The following is a 21,142-nucleotide window of genomic DNA, read 5'->3' as shown; positions in this document are numbered from 1 at the left end:
AATAAAACATGTATCTGTAATAGTTTTGAACAATGGTTTCCCTGTACAGAACATTTGAATGTCTGACAAATCCACTGAGACCTTTTTTTTTAATACAGTCTCATTGCTTGGCATTCATGTTGTGTCAGAATACCAGTGCACCCAGGGGAATCCCAGGCACACACAGTGAGAGCACACCAAACTCCTCACAGGCAATGCCCTAAGGTAGGGTTTGAACCGAGAATCATGGGGCTGTGGCAGAGAAACTACCTGTTACACTACTGTGATGCCTCATATCTTATTAGTAGTTAGTTAAATATATTATTTGCAAAATAGGGTTGAACTCCCTTCATCACTCATTATCATAAAATAACAAATGACAAATGTCTTTATTCTTAATTCTTTCAACATTTATGTTTTTTAGCAAATTGAAAAAAAAATTTAGTTATTTATTTCATTTAAAGAACAATAAACCTATGTTACATTTACAATTTTATTTATAAATGTAAATGAGATACATATATGCACCAAATTGAATCACACATCCATTAGCTGAGTAATATATACATAAGGATTGAGTAACTTCTTATATGCCAGATATCTTTATGATGTCCTTTAGTCATTGTGGAAGAAGAGCCCATGCTTTTCTCTTTGTTTCTGACATCCAGTATTGAGATATGCTTATTTAATTAAAGAAATTAGTGCTTTCACATTTGCCTGTTTTTCAGGAAGTCCAGATACAAGAATCAAAATGTGGTTCTTCTGGCTAGTCCAGCCTATCCATTAGTTTCTAAAGATGAATTAGAATAGTCATCACCAGCTGTAAACATAAGCACAAACAAATACATGATTCTGATATGATATTTGGTTAGATTCATGTCACACTTCTCGACATTATTTCATAAATGACTTTTAGGTAAAGTTATGAGACACTCACAAATTGAGGGCTTTGACTGAATCAGTTGGAGCAATAGTGCCTGTAGTTTCTTCACCTCTTCCTTTACATCTTGCAGATTCTGACTCTGTTGCTGCTGGTCCTTTTCAAGATTACTTAGAGTGGTTAGATCTGCTCCTTGCACTGGAGATTTGGAACATTTCCATCTGCAGATAACACATTCATAAGCTTTAAACATTCTTTTGTGTAAAGTTTCAAGTCAAATTATGCAGGATGAAAAATACAGTGGCAGAATACAACTTTTGATTTGTTTTGTTTCCAAAGTAAATAGTCTTTTGTATAGTCAATAGCCAAATAAACTCACCTGAGGCTTGAGTTATACTGATCTGATGGGGTAGGTCTATCTGGTTGTATCTGTTTTTGAATGTCTAAATATTCATTCATGATATCCTGCAGAATTTACAGAGTTAGATTTAGAGATGGACACTATGGCCAAAAATCCACATCATATCATACATAGACACAATGGAATAGCTAAGACATTTAAATCAGCGACGTAAATACAAGGACAAAACTTTTTATTCAGTGTTTCACATACTGTATTATCAAAAATATTATTAAAATTGACTCACTGTCCATTTTTGTAAGGAAATATGCATGTACTTATTTTTTCTTAGCATATATCCACAATGCTCAGAAAAGAATATTGTTTACCACAATAACAAAATTCATCACAGCAATAAAACATCATATATTTCATGTATAGCAGAGGCGATTGCGCTAAGACTGCAAGGGAAGCTCAGCTTCCCCTAAAACGTCAAAAAGTGATCAAATATATACTGTTGTGTGTACATGTCATTGAATAAATATGCACTACAACACGATTAACTTTTGTTCAGAACGAGACAAGTCATTGGATAAATGCTGGGCTTTGTCCCGCCCATCAGATGCTCTGCGTCTCTGGGGGTCTATGGGGCAGTGGGCTGGCCTCGGCTGGCCCGGACGCTCTGCTTCTGCATGATGATTGGATGATCTGTCTGAGGCTGAATCCCTTTTTGATTGACAGCTAAATGAGCGAATCAGCGATCCTTTGGTGTAAAGATCCGTGGGAGCATTACATTTTCATTCTGTTCTGAGTTGAACCGAAGACTTTCTTAATCCTCTTAGCGACATTTTCTTTGTTAAAAACGACTAGCAACAAATCGAGCTTCAATTTCTGGTGTGGTTTTTTGTAGCTGCTTGTGTTTGGAGACTGACTTCTATCACTCTTTCTGACTTCTATCGCAGTTTCTGTCCAGCGGGTGCTGATGAGCCCCTCCACGGTCACAAAGCACTCACAGGCGGACACACTTCACATAGGCCAAGGCCATTTAAGCAGCCTAGCTCTGCTGGCCATTGAGAGGACACTAGTCAAGTCCCTGGAAAAGATGCCTTGTTGGTACGACAGGGTCACAGATCATTTTCTTGAAAAGGAACGGAGGGTAGAATTTACGTATAAATAAACCGACACATTTTATGATGTAGGCCGAAATTGAGCTTCCCCTCCTTGAAAGACCAGCATCCACCACTGATGTATAGATACACTAGTTTTTTATTTAGCTCAGTCTTTTAATAAGAACAAAATTTTAAAACCATTAAGCAATACATCTCCAAGATCCGATAAACCAAGACACATTTTAATGCTAAGTGTAAATACGGTCTTGTACAGCACGGTATTTCTGCCCAAGCTGGGTGATACCCACTACGATATACCTACCAAGAACCTGATATTTTATCAAACTGAAACTATTTGAGCATATCCAAAATTCTGTGTCTGTCACCTTGATCTGTGCTGTTAGTTTATTCATCTCTTCATGTTGAGTTCGATTGGTCGTGATGTCTTCATCATAAAACTCCCTGAGTGGTGCACAGCAGCGGTGGATGTACTGTTTGTCATACAAATGGCGCAGACATGACATGGACTCCTCTACCTGCAGAATGATGGAGGCCTGCTGCATCACTGCATTGGCAAGTACGTTGTCATACACTCTACACAAACAATGCACAGACACTTTATTTGAAGCACAAATGATGTACTGATGTATGTACTAACCACCCAAAAGTGTTACACAATGATTATTCATGTTTTTCTCTACCTTTGGAAGGTGTCAGAAAGCAGGGCGATCATCAGGTTGACACACAGGACAGCAGATAAGGCCAGGAATGTCCCACAGAGCAAATGAGCCATGATCGAGTCCACAGCCACCATGGCTTCAAACTCATATTCATCCACCAGTGTTATCCTGTACAGACTATAGAGCATCTGAGGCACTGTCTGCATGCTGGGCACATCAGCTAGGCCTTAGAGCAAAAAGATGGCTTATTAGGACTACTAACCCAGGCATATTCATTCATTCATTTATTCATTATCTGTAACCGCTTATCCAATTCAGGGTCGCGGTGGGTCCAGAGCCTACCTGGAATCATTGGGCGCAAGGCGGGAATACACCCTGGAGGGGGCACCAGTCCTTCACAGGGCAACACAGACACACACACACATTCACTCACACCTACGGACACTTTTGAGTCGCCAATGCACCTGCAACGTGTGTTTTTGGACTGTGGGAGGAAACTGGAACCCACGCGGACACGGGGAGAACACACCAACTCCTCACAGACAGTCACCCGGAGCGGGAATCGAACCCACAACCTCCAGGCCCCTGGAGCTGTGTGACTGCGACACTACCTGCTGCGCCACCGTGCCGCCCCTTTCAAGGCATATATACAGTATAATCTATAAGAACTGTCATATCATACTCACCTCCAAAAATGATCCAGAATGCACAGGCATATGGGATGTATATCTCTGCATACAAGAAGAGGAAGCGCAGCACATCACCCACAATCTTCCCCAGCATGACAATAAAGGGACCCATAACCCTATAGATTAATAAAGAATTGTCAAATTAATCATAATGGGACTGTCGTCGTGTTTTTTACTTAAAACGTTAGGATTACAATAAAGTCTTCAAAAGTTTTCCCTGTCAGTGCACACCATTTATTCATTCATTGTCTGTGACTACTTTTCCAGTTCACGGTCGCAAAGAAGAAAAACACGCCTGTCCTTCACAGGGCGACACACGCACACACATTCACTCACACCTATCAACACTTTTGAGTCGCCAGTCCACCTACCAACGTGTGTTTTTGGACCATGGGAGGAATCCGGAGCACCTGGAGGAAACCCACACGGACACAGGGAGAACACACCAAACTCCTCACAGGCAGTGACCAGAGGTAGGGTTTGAACCCACAACCTCCAGGTCCCTGGAGCTGTGTGACTGCGACACTACCTTCTGTGCCACCTCAGAGCAAATCAAAAATTGCTAAATAAACCTATTTCCACTGTCCTTTATTGAATATATTTATTCATTCATTGTCTGTAACCATTTATCCATTTCAGGAGCCTTTCTGGAATCACTGGGCACAAGTCAGGAACACACTCTGGAGGGGGCACCAATCCTTTGCAGGGTGACACACACTCACACATTCACTCATACGTGTAGACACTTTTGAGTTGCCAATCCACCTACCAACATGTGTTTTTGGACCATGGGAGGAAATCGGAGCCCCTGGAGGAAACCCATGTTGACACAGGGAGAACACACTAAACTACTCACAGAAAGTCACCGGGAGCGGGGATCGAACCCACAACCCCAGGACCCTGGACCCTGTGTGACAGCAACTACCTGTTGCACCACTATGCTGCCCTTTATTGTATGCATGTATATATGTACTTGTAATGTCTTAATTACAATGACTTGTAATTACAATCTTCAAATTACAACACTTATTTTACAGGTTTTTGTTTATTACTTTGTACTCTAAATTTTTAATAAATGGCAGATAGAAAAATCTGATTCTGATTATCAGTCCAGGATGTAGGAAATGTGCATTGGTCATCATTGTACATCCTGTACTGTAGACTGGAGGCTTTAACCATATGGTGTGTAAGCCTCTGATGCCTATGTTTCCATGGTAACTCTGTCATTGAGCAGATGTTACCATGGATACATAGGCACAAAGAAGGAACCACCTGTAGTGCATTGCTGAAACCTGAGAAAAGCCTGGTGTGGTGTAGGCTGCTTACCAGGTGTTGCCATTCTTCTTCTGGCCACAAGACCATGTTACTATGGAGGCCAATTTCTCCAGCCAGGTGTTATCAGTAATGGCTTTGGCCTGTGGGATGTATAACCATGGCAATTGTGGCCAAGCTCAAAACGCTGTCTTATTAGATTTTGGCAAGGCTGAAGAGATGGCTGTTACCTAAATGCTCTGACATGCTTCATCAGCCTCAGCCAGAGGAAGATGATGGCAACAGCGAAGATGCGGAGGCTGTATGTTCTGAGTGTACTGGACACAAGATAGACATCCGCCAAGTGGATCCCCAGTACTGCCATCAGCAATATGTATACAAGCCAATCAAATATATTCCTGCAAGACAAATATTAACAATATTTCACCAAAACATTGTCATTGTGTTTTATTGGATGTACGTTTAAAAAAAATAAATTCAGCTCTGTACCAAGGATCTTGTAAGTAGCTCCCTTTTACGTTGCGTATGAACTTGATTTGACCCTCCAAGTACTGACGTTCCTTTAGGAAAATACAAATACATCAAAGACTTCATTCAGTTCTTGTATCTGCATTGATTAAATACAAGAATCACAATCTGATGAGATGGAAATTAAATAAATAACTTACTGTTACTTACATTACCATACCTTAACTTAGTTACAATTAAAATTAGTTAGAGTTAGAGTTTTAAAGTAAGCTAACTCTAACACAAAATCAACACAAGCTGTTAAACATATGGGTGAAAACATGTCTATTGTCCAAAAGGTATATATTATGTCAGTTCCCTCTTTGTGTGTTATGCGAGTTGGATGTGTGTGTTACCTCAGGCCACATAGGGTGTGTATGGGCTAGGTCTTCCCTGAGTCTCTGTTTATTCCACTGCTGCCAGTCTTTCAGCTTTCTGCCAGAGTGCAAGATCTCCTTCACCTCCCTGTACACCTCCAACACAGTCAGCCCCAATGCTAGTGCTGCCACCATTACACGCCACCAGTCCTGTGGAGGCAGAGTGTTATTACTGTCAGATCTAAACCTTCCCTGTGTCAGTGGGTTATGGGTATCTGCTATTCACAAATGTACCTGAGTTGTACACAAGTTTCTGCAGTGCACCGTGGGATTGTCACAGAATATTTTCCACTGTTTTCGGACCCTACTACAAAATGGCAGATCCCCAAAATAGTGCACTATAAAATGTATAGGGCACAGTTGTGGACACTGTGCATTTAACTGTGCATTTAACTATGCAAAATCCTCATTTTACATCTGAGAGTAAAGGATAGTAAATGGTAAAGGAGAGTAAAACTACATTTTTCAACTATAAAAAGCAAAACAAATTTGTTTTACTTTGGTTAATGGCTGTTTTAAGGCTAGTGTTTCTGCGTGTTCATGATTATCATTACTGTTCTTTAACGTTTTCTTAAATGTATCTTACCTGAGGTAAAACATAACGCTCACCCTCCTCTCGTGACATAGATACAGATATGGCCAGTATTGTCCAAGAAACAATAAACAAAAAGTTGAGCATCAACAGAACCCAGGCACCAAGTCTATGGAGAGACAAATGACCTTGTTAACTGATGTGTGTATACTGGCAGAAACTGCAGAAGTAAGAAGACAGCAGTGTGATACCTGGCATACAGGTTCCATTTGACTGTGATGAGTTTCAGAACTACAGGATGCATAATGAGATCCAGCTTTCCTTGATGGACAATGACCTCCATCTTTTCAAGTGTAAAAGAGAGGACATTATTAGAATCAGTCACTAGCAGGATTGCTGGTATGAATAGCATGATGGAGTTTATAAGTGTGAGGATGGCATACCGGTGATGTAGGTGCACTGCAGACTTTCCCTGAAATGTGAACAAACACACACATTTACTCTCTAAGCAGCGGTACAGGTTCACTTTATTTTTTAGAGGCTTAGCAGTTACCTTTTGAATTTTTTTTATATGTTGTATCAGGATCCAGAAACTGAAGGTAGTAGAACTGCTGGCGGGTCATTCTGTCTTTTACATGGAACTGATTCATAGCCAGACTGGCCTGTGAAGAATAAAATGACAGTTGTTAAACTCTTTGTTTATTTAACATCACAATTTAACTTATATTTGGGAAAAGCATAAACCTGGGGCAAAGGTGTTGCAAAATTATTTAAATTAGAAAATTAACAACACATGTCTTTTGAAAAGAACACCAAACTTTTTCTTACATATGTACATAGTAAGGCTATAGTGTAGAAAATAATAAAATAATTCAATATATTTCATTCATTATCTGTAACCGCTTATCCAATTCAGGGTCGCAGTGGGTCCAGAGCAGGAATCACTGGGCGCGAGGCGGGAATACACCCTGGAGGGGGCGCCAGTTCCTCAACACAGGGCAACACAGACACATTCACTCACACACACCTATGGACACTTTTGAGTCGCCACTCCACCGACCAACGTGTGTTTTTGGACTGTGGGAGGAAACTGGAGCACCCGGAGGAAACCCACGTGGAGAACACATCAACTCCTCACAGACAGTCACCCGGAGCGGGAATCGAACCCACAACCTCCAGGTCCCTGGAGCTGTGTGACTGCGACACTACCTGCTGCGCCACCGTGCCGCCCGAAAACAATAAAATAATGACAAAATTAATTAATTTAGATATACCTTCAGTAAGAAAAATGTATTAATACATGTGTAGCTAGCTGGACATTTGTTCTGAATCCTCTTATAAATTAATAGCTGTGGTCTACTCAATATTTCTTCAGCATAATAATCACTGCATTTTCTTTAAGGGATAACTATTCATGAGTGACCACTGTGAGTGTTGTATTATGTTATACAACAAAAAATAGACTTGAAACTTTGAGCACGCCAGCTGTGCGTCCTTTCATTGTTCTTTGTGTGACACTTGATAACCATACTTCACGTACAAGCGACTGTGCTGACTATGTGTGGTCAGTATAAGAGGCCATACTGATAAAAATAGGGCTTCGGAAGTGCAGTGATCCAACATTTTAGCAAACCACTCATCTCCACACTGTAGCCCATAGTTTGAAAACAACTGCCACTTATAATGTGGTTTTAAAGAATGTTATAGTGCAACAAGCTATTTTTGCAAATTAAATGTTCAAAAATGAAGAACCTTTTTTTACATTTGAACATTCGTCTAATGAGGAGAACAGCAATTACCTGTCAAATAGAGGTCAACAATTAGCTGCTCCAGAAAACAATCAACTCTTTCTGAAGTCTTATCCTAGGTGAGATTCAAAGTTTTCAGAAGGAAAAAATCTGACTACTAGAAGATATTTAAGTAGAGCTGAACAAGACCTGTCAAAGAACTGGAAAGGCAGAGGACCATGCTGAGGTTTTGGAAATGAGCTCAGAACATGGAGAATATGTTGTGCAAAGTAATTCAACTCAATCCCAGCAGGAAGGAATCATGGTCAGCCAGGAATGATGGTCAAGAAGAAGGAAATATATAATTCTTCAATGTCCACAAAACCACAGAGGATGATTCTGTTACCAATTGTATGTTGAGGATTGTACATGCACGCATGGCACTCGCTCCAAGGCAACAGGGAAGGACAAGCTTAGACAAATTATAGTAAAATTCTCTACATTTAGAATGAAGGAGGAGGTTATTAGAAAGGTTTGGGCGAACAAAAAAAAAAAGAGAAATGCCTGGAAATTGAAAAATAATACATTGACCATGGCGCTGACCTCCAGAGGTGTTAAAAAAGAAAGTAATACTTTGAGGTTATTAATAGATTTAGAGAATCCAGAAAAATATCTATATGCAAAGGACAAGGCCCAAATCCAATATTGGCAGGCTATGATCTTCATGCCCTCAGATGGCACTACATTAAAAACTGACTGGTTTCTGTAGCGGAATTCACTGCCCAGGGTTCCCGCCTTGTGCCCAGTGATTCCAGGTAGGCTCAGGACCCACTGCAACCCTGAACTGGATATCCGGTTAAAGACAATGAATGAATGAATGAATAGACATCTAAAGATGAGGCCTGTTATAAAATAATTTCTAAGATTTCGAAAGCCCTTATATAAAATTGACAGAATATGTCAGACAAAACGACATGTGGAAGGGACAATTGAAATTACCAATGAAGAATTACTGGATATATAAAGAAATTGATAAAATATCGATCACCAAGTCAATAAAAATCTGCTGGGAAAAAAAATATGTGAATTTTAAAAAAATGATCAATATTTAACAACAGACAGTCCATTTAGATGCTCAGTCACACAAGCCACAATCTTTTGGGAATGTCCAAATATCCAGAATTTTTGTTACACCTAAAGGAAGCTCTACAATATTCAATAAGAAGGAAGATTCCTAAGATTAGAAAGACACTCTATTTTGATTATATTCACTCTGATGTAGGACAAAGAGATTTTATTTAATGGCTATACATTTAGCAGCAAGTAAAATATAAAATATAGATGTGGACCAAATATAGATGAATGGAGAGAAAAGTAAATAAGATGATTTACAAAACAGAATAGATACATTTCTCATTAAATATAAGAATAAATGTTTTAATTGTTGGTGTAAATGGATAAAATGGATAGAAATTGACTTGTTCATTGTTTTGACCACAATGAAATACACACAAACGAAATCTGGAAACTGGTTAATAGTTGTGAAATATGTCCATCCATCCATTATCTGTAACCGCTTATCCAGTTCAGGGTCACGGTGGGTCCAGAGCCTACCTGGAATCATTGGGCGCAAGGTGGGAATACACCCTGGAGGGGGCGCCAGTCCTTCACAGGGCAACACACACACAGGGTCACTTTTGAATCGCCAATCAACCTACCAATGTGTGTTTTTGGACTGTGGGAGGAAACCGGAGCACCCAGAGGAAACCCACGGGGAGAACACACCAAATCCTCACAGACAGTCACCAGGAGCGGGAATCGAACCCACAACCTCCAGGTCCCTGGAGCTGTGTGACTGTGACACTACCTGCTGCGCCACTGTGCCACCCTTGTGGAATAAGTGTATAATTATTTTTTTTTATAATAGTTTTTTTCCCATTTTGTTTTGTTTTTGGGGGTGGGGGGTAGGTAATTTCTTCTGTTTTTAGAATGCAGTATATTTGAATATCTAAATACATATAAGCATAAGGAAATTTGTGTTTGGTAGATCATTTCTTTGCTCTAACAATGCTTCAATTAATCTTATTGTCACTGCTGGGCAGGAAGGACGAGAGGGCGGACGTATATGCAAGGAATGTCTTTATTACAAAAACAAAACCAACAGAGAAAAAAACACAAAGTAGGATAAACTGAACAAAACTAAACAGGAACAAACAAGGATAGGAACCAACAGGGGACAGTCAACAGGGGACCGGTGTAAACATGGGTAAATACGGACACGGAAACACACAACCACACACAAGACCAGACAAGGGAGCAGTGCAAACAAATGGGTATAAATATACAGGACATTCGAGGAACACCTGGAAACACTAATGAGAGGGCAGAGACTGAAGCGGGACTAAGACAGGGCTAGGGCAGAGACAAGAACATAACAATCAGAGCCATGTGCTAACTGAGCAGATGGTGGGGAAACAGACATACAATAATATGAGACAGGGAACGGGCGTGACACTTATACCATTGGAAAGCCTGTTAATAATTCCCTTTTAAATGGTGCCACATTTGTAAGGAACATGCATTTGTGGGATGAGCAGTAGAGCTCAGTATGTGGGTTGCGCCCATGAAAAATTTGCCAAATCCTCTTTACCAATGACAAACAGCTTATTCTACCATTGACTTGTTTGGTGTTTGGTGGACTGGATGATTGAAGGTTGATGAAACAAGACATTGGCAATTAAACAATTTATTCATTTAACAAGGAGCCTCAGTAGCGTGTGGAAGAACAATACACAGCCACAACATCCTGGCACCTTCTCCTCATACTGGTCACTAGCCTGGTCACACACTGCTGTGGGATGGCATCCCATTCTTCAACCAGCATTTGTCGCAAGTCACTCAACGTCATTGTGTGGTCACTCTGGCAACAACAGCACGTCCAAGCTGATCCCACCAGTGTTCAATGGGGTCGAGGTCAGGACGCTGGCAGGCCATTCCATCCTCTCCACTCTCAAATTCTGGAGGTAGTCTCTGATAAACCCCACTCTGTAGGGGCGAGCGTTGTCATCTTGGAGGGTAGAGCTCAGTGCCACCGGTTTATCTCGTTATCTCTCTGCATTGAGATTACCTCCAGTGATGACAAGCCTTGTTTTTCCAGTGATTGAGATGCCGCTCCACACCATCACACAAAATAAGCTTTTTGTCATTGGCAGAGAGGATTTGGCTAATTTTTCATGGGCACAACCCACATACTCAGCTCTACTGCTCCTCCCACAAATGTGGCACCATTTAAAAATAACAGGCTTTCCAACGGTATACGATTTATTGCCAAGAAGCATTGTTACAACAAACAAATAATCTAACAAATACAAATTTCCTTAATTTTTGTGATATGTTTAGTTGATTAATGCTATTTAGGAAAATATAAATGTCAAAGGATGTGTTATACAAGATATAAAGGAAGTATAATAGCTTTTACTTTTAATAAAGTGTTTACTAAGAGGTGCACTACAGAATATAATAACAGTTGGTTGACACATACGACAGATGTCATCTTGTCTATCATTGCTGTAATGCACAGCTGCCCATCAGCATCCTGCACTCCAGCATCTGCCCCCAACTCCAACAGTGTGCGTGCAGCTTCACAGCGATCTTTGAATACACAAGTGCATGTTTATCAAAACACTGGAGATGTCTTGTATTATATTGAAATGCATCCTATATTATTACATGTGATATAGAAAATACACAGATAATGTGAGATACACTTAGAATACTTCCAATCACACACTTAAAAACATTTTGAAAATTTTTTACTGTATCATATTTTCAATAAGGGAGGGACGCTATTTTATTTATTTATTTATTTATTTATTTTCATTTGAAGATTAACCACTAACTTTGGGGTAAAATTACTCTATCACTTAATTCCATTACATGATGGCAGAATGAGATCAGTGATATACACCAATGTCTTATTACTTATAATATTTAATGGACTTCCAAAAGAGAAAATGCCTTTCTGAAATAAATAAAGCACTACCTAGATTGGCAGCCAGTTGCAGAGCAGTTCTCTGTTTGTAGTCATATGCAGCAATGTCAGCTCCATTCTGCAGCAGAATGTGAATTGCTCCAATGGCATCGTTCTTAGCAGCGTAGTGTAATGGTGTTTGCCGGTCTTTGTGAGTGCGCGTGTCAGTGTCAGCTGAGATAATAGAAGGAGTGACTAAGATTCAGTCTCAACAGTCCCACAATTCATCATCTGTATAAAACTGAATCACACATTTAAAATGACACAAACTCACCTCCTCTTTCCAGAAGAAAGTGAATCATATCTTCATAGTCCAGGGCTGCAGCCACATGCAGCGGGGTGACCCCAAATACATCAGCTCTCAGGATGTCTGCCCCTCGCTCTAGAAAGAACCGCATCACATCCACATTCCAGGCCCGAGAAATCTGACACAGCACAACAATAATGCTCAACACACAGTCATAGATGCACTGGTGGATAACAGATAGATAGAAAATAGACAGATCAGCAATTCTTGAAGTCTAAAGTGTAGTACAGGGTGGGCCATTTATATGGATACACCGTAATAAAATGGGGATGGCTGGTGATATTAACTTCCTGTTTGTGGCACATTAGTATATGGGAGGGGGGAAACTTTTCAAGATGGGTGGTGACCATGGTGGCCATATTGAAGTCAGCCATTTTGGTACCAACTTTTGTTTTTTCAATGGGAAGAGGGTCATGTGACACAACAGACCTATTGAAAATTTCACAAGAAAAATAATGGTGTGCTTGGTTTTAACGTAACTTCATTCTTCCATGATTTATTTACAAGTTTCTGACCACTTATAAAATGTGTTCAAAGTGCTGCCCGTTGTGTTGGATCGTCAATGCAACCCTTTTCTCCCACTCTTCACACACTGATAGTAACACCGCAGGAGAAATGCTAGCTTCCAGTATCCATAGCCCAGTTTCAGAGAGCAGGAGGTCAGTACTGTCCTTGCAGCAGAGACTATTATTTTGTAGTATCAAAAATATATAACTTTTTATAGATTTTTCCATCTAAGATTGTGTTCAGTGATCCTCTGATGGATTCGATCCACTCATTAGAGACTACAAACCTGTGGAGTTTGTTCAACTGAAGTGCACACAGAAAACAAAGTAACAGTAGAATATACTGAATACTTTTAGTAATTCAGACTCCATATTAAAAAGGGAATATTAATAAGATATTTTAATTGTCATATTTTACTTCCCTGTTGATGTCAAAGGGGAAGTTATTAGTATTGTACCTCCCCAATGTGATTATCTCCAACCATCTGCCGAGTGTGTGCATCGCCTTATTACAGTCTTATTTCTCTCTATAACCAGGGACTCATTACAATACTCAATATCTCAGAATTAAACTGGGATTAAACTAAAGCACTCACCTCGTGCATCGCTGTCTGCCCATATTTATCTGCAGAGTTGGGGTCAGCTCCATCTGTGAGGATACCATTCAGGTACTGCAGGTCCACCTGAAGCAGAGGTCAGATCAATATGTTTGTTTAAGGCCCACACAATGTACCATGAGTTCTCCAGTGTTTATATGTAATGTTCACTATGGAGCAGATCACTGGATTACATAGAGTTTAACACGAGGGGTAATTCATTTTGGGGTATGGACCACTCTACACCCAATCAAATGGCTAACTGGACCAGCTTAAAGTTAGTTAGTCCAGCCCTAGATGTGGAAGGTTTATCGCCTTCAAAACAAACACTTTTAACCAGTCTTTGGAAGGATAAATATTATTTATTAATAAACACATTAAAATTGATAAAGTTCAGATGTGTGGTGAGTTTCACATTCACTTGTTGAAAAAAGTAGGTGGTTGTTATGCAGTGATTTTTCAGGCCACCCCAAATGTTGATTTTAATAAATAAACATTGATTCTGTATTCATTTTGTGAGCTAGAAAAGAGCTATATCTCTGTGGTTCCAGCCTGAGGGCCAGATGTCTAACATCTCTTTAACACATAGTGGTTGTTTTATTCCGTACCTCATCTGTGTCCTTGTTGCTGGCAGCCAGGACCCTGAAGTGATCCAACAGATGCTTGTTTAGGTGTTGATCTTTATCACTATCAGCTCCATCTACAACATCTTCATCCCAGGCAAGACCCTTGTACTTACTCCCTACAGGTTGGTCTACCAGGGGACAGAGGGATCACTGTTAATATGTACACTGTCCAAAGAAAACAAACCAACAAACAATGAAAAAGTCCTGTAAAGTTACATCATTGTTCACTAAATGTATAGACAATGTAAATAAATATTCCATATAGCTGTGGTTTTAGCATCCAGGTCTGTTCCCCAAGGGTAACATCAGAAGGAAAGTGGATATTTATAACCTTCCATGAAATAACTTTCTAAAATTGAAAATCAAAATGTAAGTGTTGGAGTTGACATGTAATTTATGAAATTAATGAGATTAATGTAGAGTTTGGTACAGTTATGTTCCCAGACTAAAAGTCCTGGAGGTGTACAGTACCAGTCAAAAATTTGGAATTTGTTTTAAATTTCTATTATTTTCAACAGTGTAGATTAATAAAGAAGGCATCAAAATTATGAAGAAGAACATGAAATAATCTAGAAATACTAATGTGTCTTCAATATGAACTTACAATATAGAAAATAATAACAATAAAGACAAAACATGGAATGAGAGATGTGTTCAAACTTCTGAAGTTGTGTGTGTGTGTACCTAAGGGTTTCTTCTTCACACATTTGCGGGCAGCATGTTTCCATCGTCCACGGGCATAAGCTGCCCACTGGCTAACAGACTGCGCCGCTGACACTGAGCTCACACACACAGACGACACACTGACCTGACAAAACACACAGCAAGTGGTAACAAACAACAATAACAACACACTGATAAGATTTATACAAATCAATACCTGCAATATAGATCGATATGACATGTTTACAGTTTTAATACCAAATTGTTACATGTACACTCACTGAAATATAATTTGATTAAGTGTAACTGATGTATAAATACAACTTGTTATTGATATTACCACATTATTACCCATTTATTACCAGTGAGTAAAGTCTTACTGAAACAACTGTAGAGAAATATAATCAATGACAGAATGTGTGAATATTAGAAGTGCTTCCTCACCGGGCTGACCACTGCGTCTGTGAGCTCTAGGCCAGGGTTTTCATGACCGCTGGGACCAATACGACTAAATCTCTTCATACTCAATACTGATGTACTTCAGTCCTCACTAGAGCACTGTGATTGGGATGAGTGTTTATAAAATCATACTTAATACATCATCATACTTGATTATGTTCTTATTGAGGTTAAATGCAATCCAATATCATGTATCTACAACTCTTCTCTTTCGCTGAATTCTCCCCTTTATTCATAATAAATATTCATTCATTATCTGTAAGCGCTTATCCAGTTCAGGGTCACGGTGTGTCCAGAGCCTACCTGGAATCATTGGGCGCAAGGTGGGAATACACCCTGGAGGGGGCGCCACTCCTTCACAGGGCAACACACACTCACACTTTCGGACACTTTTGAGTCGCCAATCCACCTACCAACGTGTGTTTTTGGACTCCCCACAGGGAGAACACACCAAATCCTCACAGACAGTCACCCGGAGCGGGACTCGAACCCACAACCTCCAGGTCCCTGGAGCTGTGTGACCGCAACACTACCTGCTGCGCCACCGTGATTCATTATATTCTATAATATACTAAAACATGATTCATTATATACTATTTATATCTAAATTCACGTATTCCCATAATCATCCATGAGAATTTACTGACCATAAAAATGTCTTCTGCCATTCTTATTTAAATATATGATTATTGGTGGTTGTTGATGTTTCCACAGGTAAGCCATGTGAAGTCTACATTAAACTTATTTCATTAGCTTATGCTTCATCAAACAGCCCAGGGTAAATAATTACATGTGATTAGTTGGGAGCTATAGCAATGTTTAGGCAATAATCACATGAGAGAGAGTGTTATGTTGAATATTATTCATTCCTAGATGTAAACAATACTGATATTCAGTTTAACAGCATAAACTTGAGCGTGATACTGCTTTTATACAACAGTTCTAGTTAACACTAATAAGTGACAACGGTTTATGATTTGAAAAATGTATAAATTACACACACACTATATATCTAATGTTTATCTGTATAAGGATTTAAACGCGCTCAAAGCCCATGGCAACTCCCTCTTGAGTGATAGTGTGTAATGACCCATTAACCATAAAACATTCTTGTAAAGCCAAGAGATACATGTAGAGCTAAAAGTCCCAGTGCTGTTACTTAATATCAGCGCTTATGGAATGTTTCTTTTCAGGGCAAATTACTTTATAAGGGAATTAACTCGTAAAGTGTTTGAGAAAAATCAATGATATAACACAGTACTCATAAAAAGTGACATAATTCATCACAATAGCAAATAATTATAGTGCACACCTGTTTCTGACGTCGGGTACGATTTAAAATCACAGAACATTAGTGAATGTATAATGAAGCAAACAGATGGAGCATACCTGGCCAGAAATGTCAAACAATAAATCCCCAATAAATACAACAAAATATGTATGTTCTTGTAACAGATTGTAATGTATCAGGACACGTAATAAAACACATGTACACGTAATAAATTGTACTTTAATAGAATCTGTAGTACTTGTAATTTAACATAATAGCAGAATGTAATGGAACAGAATGTACAGTACAGGTAAAATAACTTAATGTGACAAATTATTAGTTATATGTAGAATGTAGAATACAGTACCTCATCTCAGGAACATCAAACAATGTTGTCAGAAGACAATAATTTCTCTCTATAGTTCTCCACCAAGTGTGAACTTCTGACTGCTCTTGGTCCTTTAACCCAGTTGGTGTTTGTTTTTTCTCAACTCTGAGTCGTCGGGACAAGAACATGTGCTCTTTACACAACAGTCCCACTCCCTTTAACTCATAAGTGTACAGTAATTACAAATTCTCGTAATGTTTAACAGAGCCGAGTTTAGAGGGTAATCTCCCTGAAGTTAAGCAAAAGCCTTAAGGCCTGTTTATGACTCTCTATCTGCTGATGAGCGACTTACAACAACTCTAATCAGCATATAGACAGATAATCATCCCCAGCTATATATGTGGTAACACATATATACCCCATCCTGCTGTAAATAAATCACATTCCTGTGCGAGGATTGAGCCCTCACAAGGTACTGAGTTCTCTCTGACTGAGTGGAATAAAATGACACCAGCAAAAGCCTTGATTAAATGCTAAATTCAGGCAAGGCCAGTGACTTCACCAGTCCAAATTACATGCTGTAACGCCTCATAGAAGCTCATACCGCAACAAACTGGGATAAACATCCTATTGATATTTGTTATTTCAGAACATATAAAGGAAGAACAAGTGTCTAATAACCTTGTTAACCGTTATGATTTAATGACTACTACATTTTTAACCTACATATACATACATACACACACACACAAAAATCATATAAACATAGCTCTGGTAAAGGCCCAGACAACTGATCGTTTATTTAATCTACTGCTGAAACAATTGTAAGTTATTTTATTTTGTAAGTTATATAAAGCAGAAAGGCAGGATTTGCCAAAACTGGAATAAAATGTAGAAATAACATGTAGAAAATGGGATTCTTGACATCCGTGTAAGTCCAGGAAGTTCACTAAAACTGTCATCATCAGATCAGCAGTAGGCCCTGTCTTGTTTTGGAAAAAAACGACACAAATCTAGAGGCCTCAGTTTCTGCCGTTTCCACCTCTGTTCTCTGTTAATAGTGTGAATAGTGTCCCCGATGCTGTAAATTGAAGTGTAATGACCTTGCTAAAACAAATTAGATAATTAGTAGATTTTATGTTATATTTGTGGCCATTTTGAACTAAAAAACAGGAAGAAAACTAACATATCAGCACTGTCTGGTGAAAACATGTATCTGCAAAAGAAGTAACATTACGAGGTAAAGGGTGGAAATTTTCACACAATGTGTATTACAACTGCTGAGCTCAAATTATGTATTTATTAATTGTCCGCAACCGCTTATCCGATTCAGGGTCGCAGTGGGTCTGGAGCCTACCTGAAATCACTGGGCGCAAGGCAGGAACACACCCTGGAGGGGGCGTCCTTCACAGAGTGACACACACAATGTGTGAACAAAAATGAAAACAATGATTTTTTTTTTTTTATGGGATAGTGACAATATCAGTTCTGAGTCCCTTTCTTCTGATCCAAAGCATGCTCCGAATAAACTTTTGCTCTCACTGAAAAGAACAATAGCATAGATTTACCATTGAGTGGGCTCTGACAGTATTGAAAGATCTGATTTGACTCTGATCGTTTTTACTGTGTGCGGCATAAATGTACACGCACTGCGACTCCTCTATCGACAGATTTAAACCTAGTATATAAGTAAATAAATAAATAAATAAATTATACATTGGTAGATTTCCATCTACTAGGGGCCTGCAGGAAGGAGATTTTTTTCCTTATTCGAATTTTTACATGATGCACATTTTGGCTAGAATTAAATATTGCTTGGATTTTTGTGCAAAACTACATTCATTTGAACCAAAAATTCAGCACATAACTTCTGCATTATTTCTTCTGATGGAAGAACCAGGCATTTGCATTCCAGTGTGGGATGTTACACACTTTGACCATGTTCTACTAGGCCTAATGAATAAACAGTATTAAGACACGATGGGCTATTTTAGGACATATTACTATGCAGTCTACAGAAGTGATGTGGCCTGATGCATCCCAGATTAGCTCTGAAGGTAATTATAATACTTCTCTGAGACACATTTTAACCTATTCACACTTCACTTAATTCTGGCTACACAGGACACTTGTTAATGCCAGGTGTGAATGGGGTCTCTGTTTACAATACTGAGATGTTGGAGAAATATATCGGAAAAATGAAAAACAGCATTCAGTGCATTTGAAATAAATATTTTAATAAGATTGTGATACACAACATTCAGGATATACACCATCTTACATAATCATCTTCCCATCTGAGCAAAGTTGTGGTTACCACAAATACACTTAGATGGTGGTGGCACTGATATGATCTAAATAGCTTTGGTTACCTTTAAATAAAATTAAGAGGCCATCATGCTGTCAGGTTTAGTTATACACACTAAAGCTCCATTACCCTGAGTCTAAAGAATATGTGTGTGTGTGTGTGTGTGTGTATGCGCATATGTGTCTCATCCAAACCAGTGGTTGCCCATACACTCTCTGTTCCACTCCACTCCACAGAGCCAGCACCACTCAAATTTACACAGAGCACGAGGACACACCATGTGCATACAGCCCCCTGAAAACAGCATACAACAAAAAAAATATATTAAACACACACACATTTACAATTTACCCAGCCTTAATGCAGATAGTACTGATTCTAATGGATCACACTGACTTTAATTCATTTATAGACGTTATATCATCCCTCTGTTATTTGTTTTGCTTGTATTTTATTTTTATATATAATTCACATAGTTTAAGGAGATGCATGCTTTTGGTTCAAAGAACAATGATGAACACAGTTTGTAAAAATAAACATGATATGTTTTGGAGTCAGTAACATTACCAGGTGCATCTATCACACAGCTGCAGATGAGAATGATTGGAATGCATAAATGTGCTACAGGTGTATCATTGTATTTACAAAGTGGGAAGGCTATTAAATTAGTTTTATTGTCTCTAGAGGTTGACAGCCATGTGAGTGAAGCTGAATAGTAATCTTTGAATTGAGGCAGAATGAGACATGGTTTTACCATTCTTCTCCACAGGAACTCTGCACTTGGGGCAGGGTCTGGTGGTCTCCTCTATGGTCTCCTGAGAGGCCTGCTCCCAGCGAGCTCTTAAAGCAGCTTCCTCATCCACCACATAACCCTGACACAGCACACAACACACAGAGATAATAAAGCTGACTCTCAGAGGAATCAATCATCTACGGTTGGTGTCAGTAGCTCTTGTATAATGAGATTGTAAGTGCTTGCTCATATGCTTTTGGGGATTTTAAAATGTTCTGCCAACTTGTGGCTCACAGCAAATCACAGTGCAGGTAACACTCCTGTAGGTCACCATTTATAAGTGGAGTCACCACGTGACGTAGTAGCTAGACCACACCCCAATTACCTCTCCACAGCTTCATTTATACCCCTTCACTCTCACTCCATCCCTGTGTCAAACAACACCACACCCGCCACCACCCCGTCTCCCCCCTTTTTCATTCTGACCATTTAAGCCCAAACCTCGTCCGCCTCTCCAACGCTTCTCTGGGCGTGGTCTATGCTACTAAACACACACTTAATCCTAAATGTAAGAATTGGGTTTTGTTTTACAGTGGTGCTTATGATGAGAACCAAGAGTTGTGACATCAACATCACAATAAAATTAATAAAAGTAATGATAAACAAAGACAAAAATGTAACAAATCTCTCTTCAGTCCTCTACTATCACTGTTATTGTGCTTTTCCTGACACAAACGTCTTCACATGTATTTGTGACAATAGGGAGCTGCCTCAGCTACAGTGTGTGTATGTACAGTGTACTGAATAAATACATGAACGTAGCTCTTTTGTTTTTGCTCCCATTTTTCATGAGCTGACATCAAAGACTTTTTCTACGTACACAAAAGGGCTTTTTCTCTCAAATATCTTTCACAAATCTGTGTGAGTGAACACTTCTCCTTTGCCGGGGTAATCCATCCACCTCACAGGTGTGGCATATCAAGATGCTGATTGGACAGCATGGTTATTGCACAGGTGTGCCTTAGGCTGGCCACAATAAAACGGCACTTTAAAATGTGCAGTTTTATCACACAGTACAAAGCCACAGATGTCGCATAGCCATTGAAGAGAAGTGGACCAACTTTCCACAGGCCACAATCAACAACCTGACCAACTCTATGCGAAGGAGACTTGCACAGCGTGAAGCAAATGGTGGCCACACCAGATACTAACTGGCTTTTTGAC

General features: G+C 39.4%; 2 protein-coding genes across 2 annotated transcripts in view; both read right to left on the bottom strand.

Annotated features, from left to right (window-relative positions):
* Window positions 1-755: 755 nt before the first annotated feature.
* On the bottom strand, window positions 756-15,342 carry si:ch73-193i2.2 (transient receptor potential channel pyrexia). Its single transcript, XM_066678271.1, has 21 exons — window positions 15,265-15,342; window positions 14,842-14,965; window positions 14,140-14,285; window positions 13,532-13,618; window positions 12,384-12,547; window positions 12,135-12,283; window positions 11,634-11,743; window positions 11,012-11,137; window positions 6,919-7,027; window positions 6,809-6,837; window positions 6,617-6,708; window positions 6,420-6,534; window positions 5,813-5,983; window positions 5,439-5,509; window positions 5,180-5,347; window positions 3,675-3,793; window positions 3,010-3,208; window positions 2,695-2,902; window positions 1,239-1,324; window positions 917-1,080; window positions 756-799 (listed from the first exon to the last, which is right to left on the bottom strand). Exons 1-21 carry the CDS (start codon window positions 15,340-15,342, stop codon window positions 756-758), a joined length of 2,559 nt encoding a protein of 852 aa, XP_066534368.1.
* Window positions 15,343-19,135: 3,793 nt separating this feature from the next.
* Window positions 19,136-21,142, bottom strand: part of prkn (parkin RBR E3 ubiquitin protein ligase) — a 118,982-nt gene continuing 116,975 nt past the window's right edge. Inside the window, exons 11-12 of the mRNA XM_066679305.1 lie at window positions 19,940-20,057; window positions 19,136-19,479 (exon numbers count right to left, since the gene is read on the bottom strand). Coding sequence (XP_066535402.1) covers window positions 19,370-19,479; window positions 19,940-20,057 — 228 coding nt within the window. The 3' untranslated portion in view covers window positions 19,136-19,369. The remainder of the gene's footprint in view (window positions 19,480-19,939; window positions 20,058-21,142) is intronic.

Source organism: Hoplias malabaricus, chromosome 8, assembly GCF_029633855.1.
Source record: "Hoplias malabaricus isolate fHopMal1 chromosome 8, fHopMal1.hap1, whole genome shotgun sequence".
NCBI classification, from domain to species: Eukaryota; Metazoa; Chordata; class Actinopteri; order Characiformes; family Erythrinidae; genus Hoplias; species Hoplias malabaricus.
The sequence above is the reverse complement of the archived record's forward strand: the minus strand, read 5'-3'. Positions and strand labels throughout refer to the sequence as shown.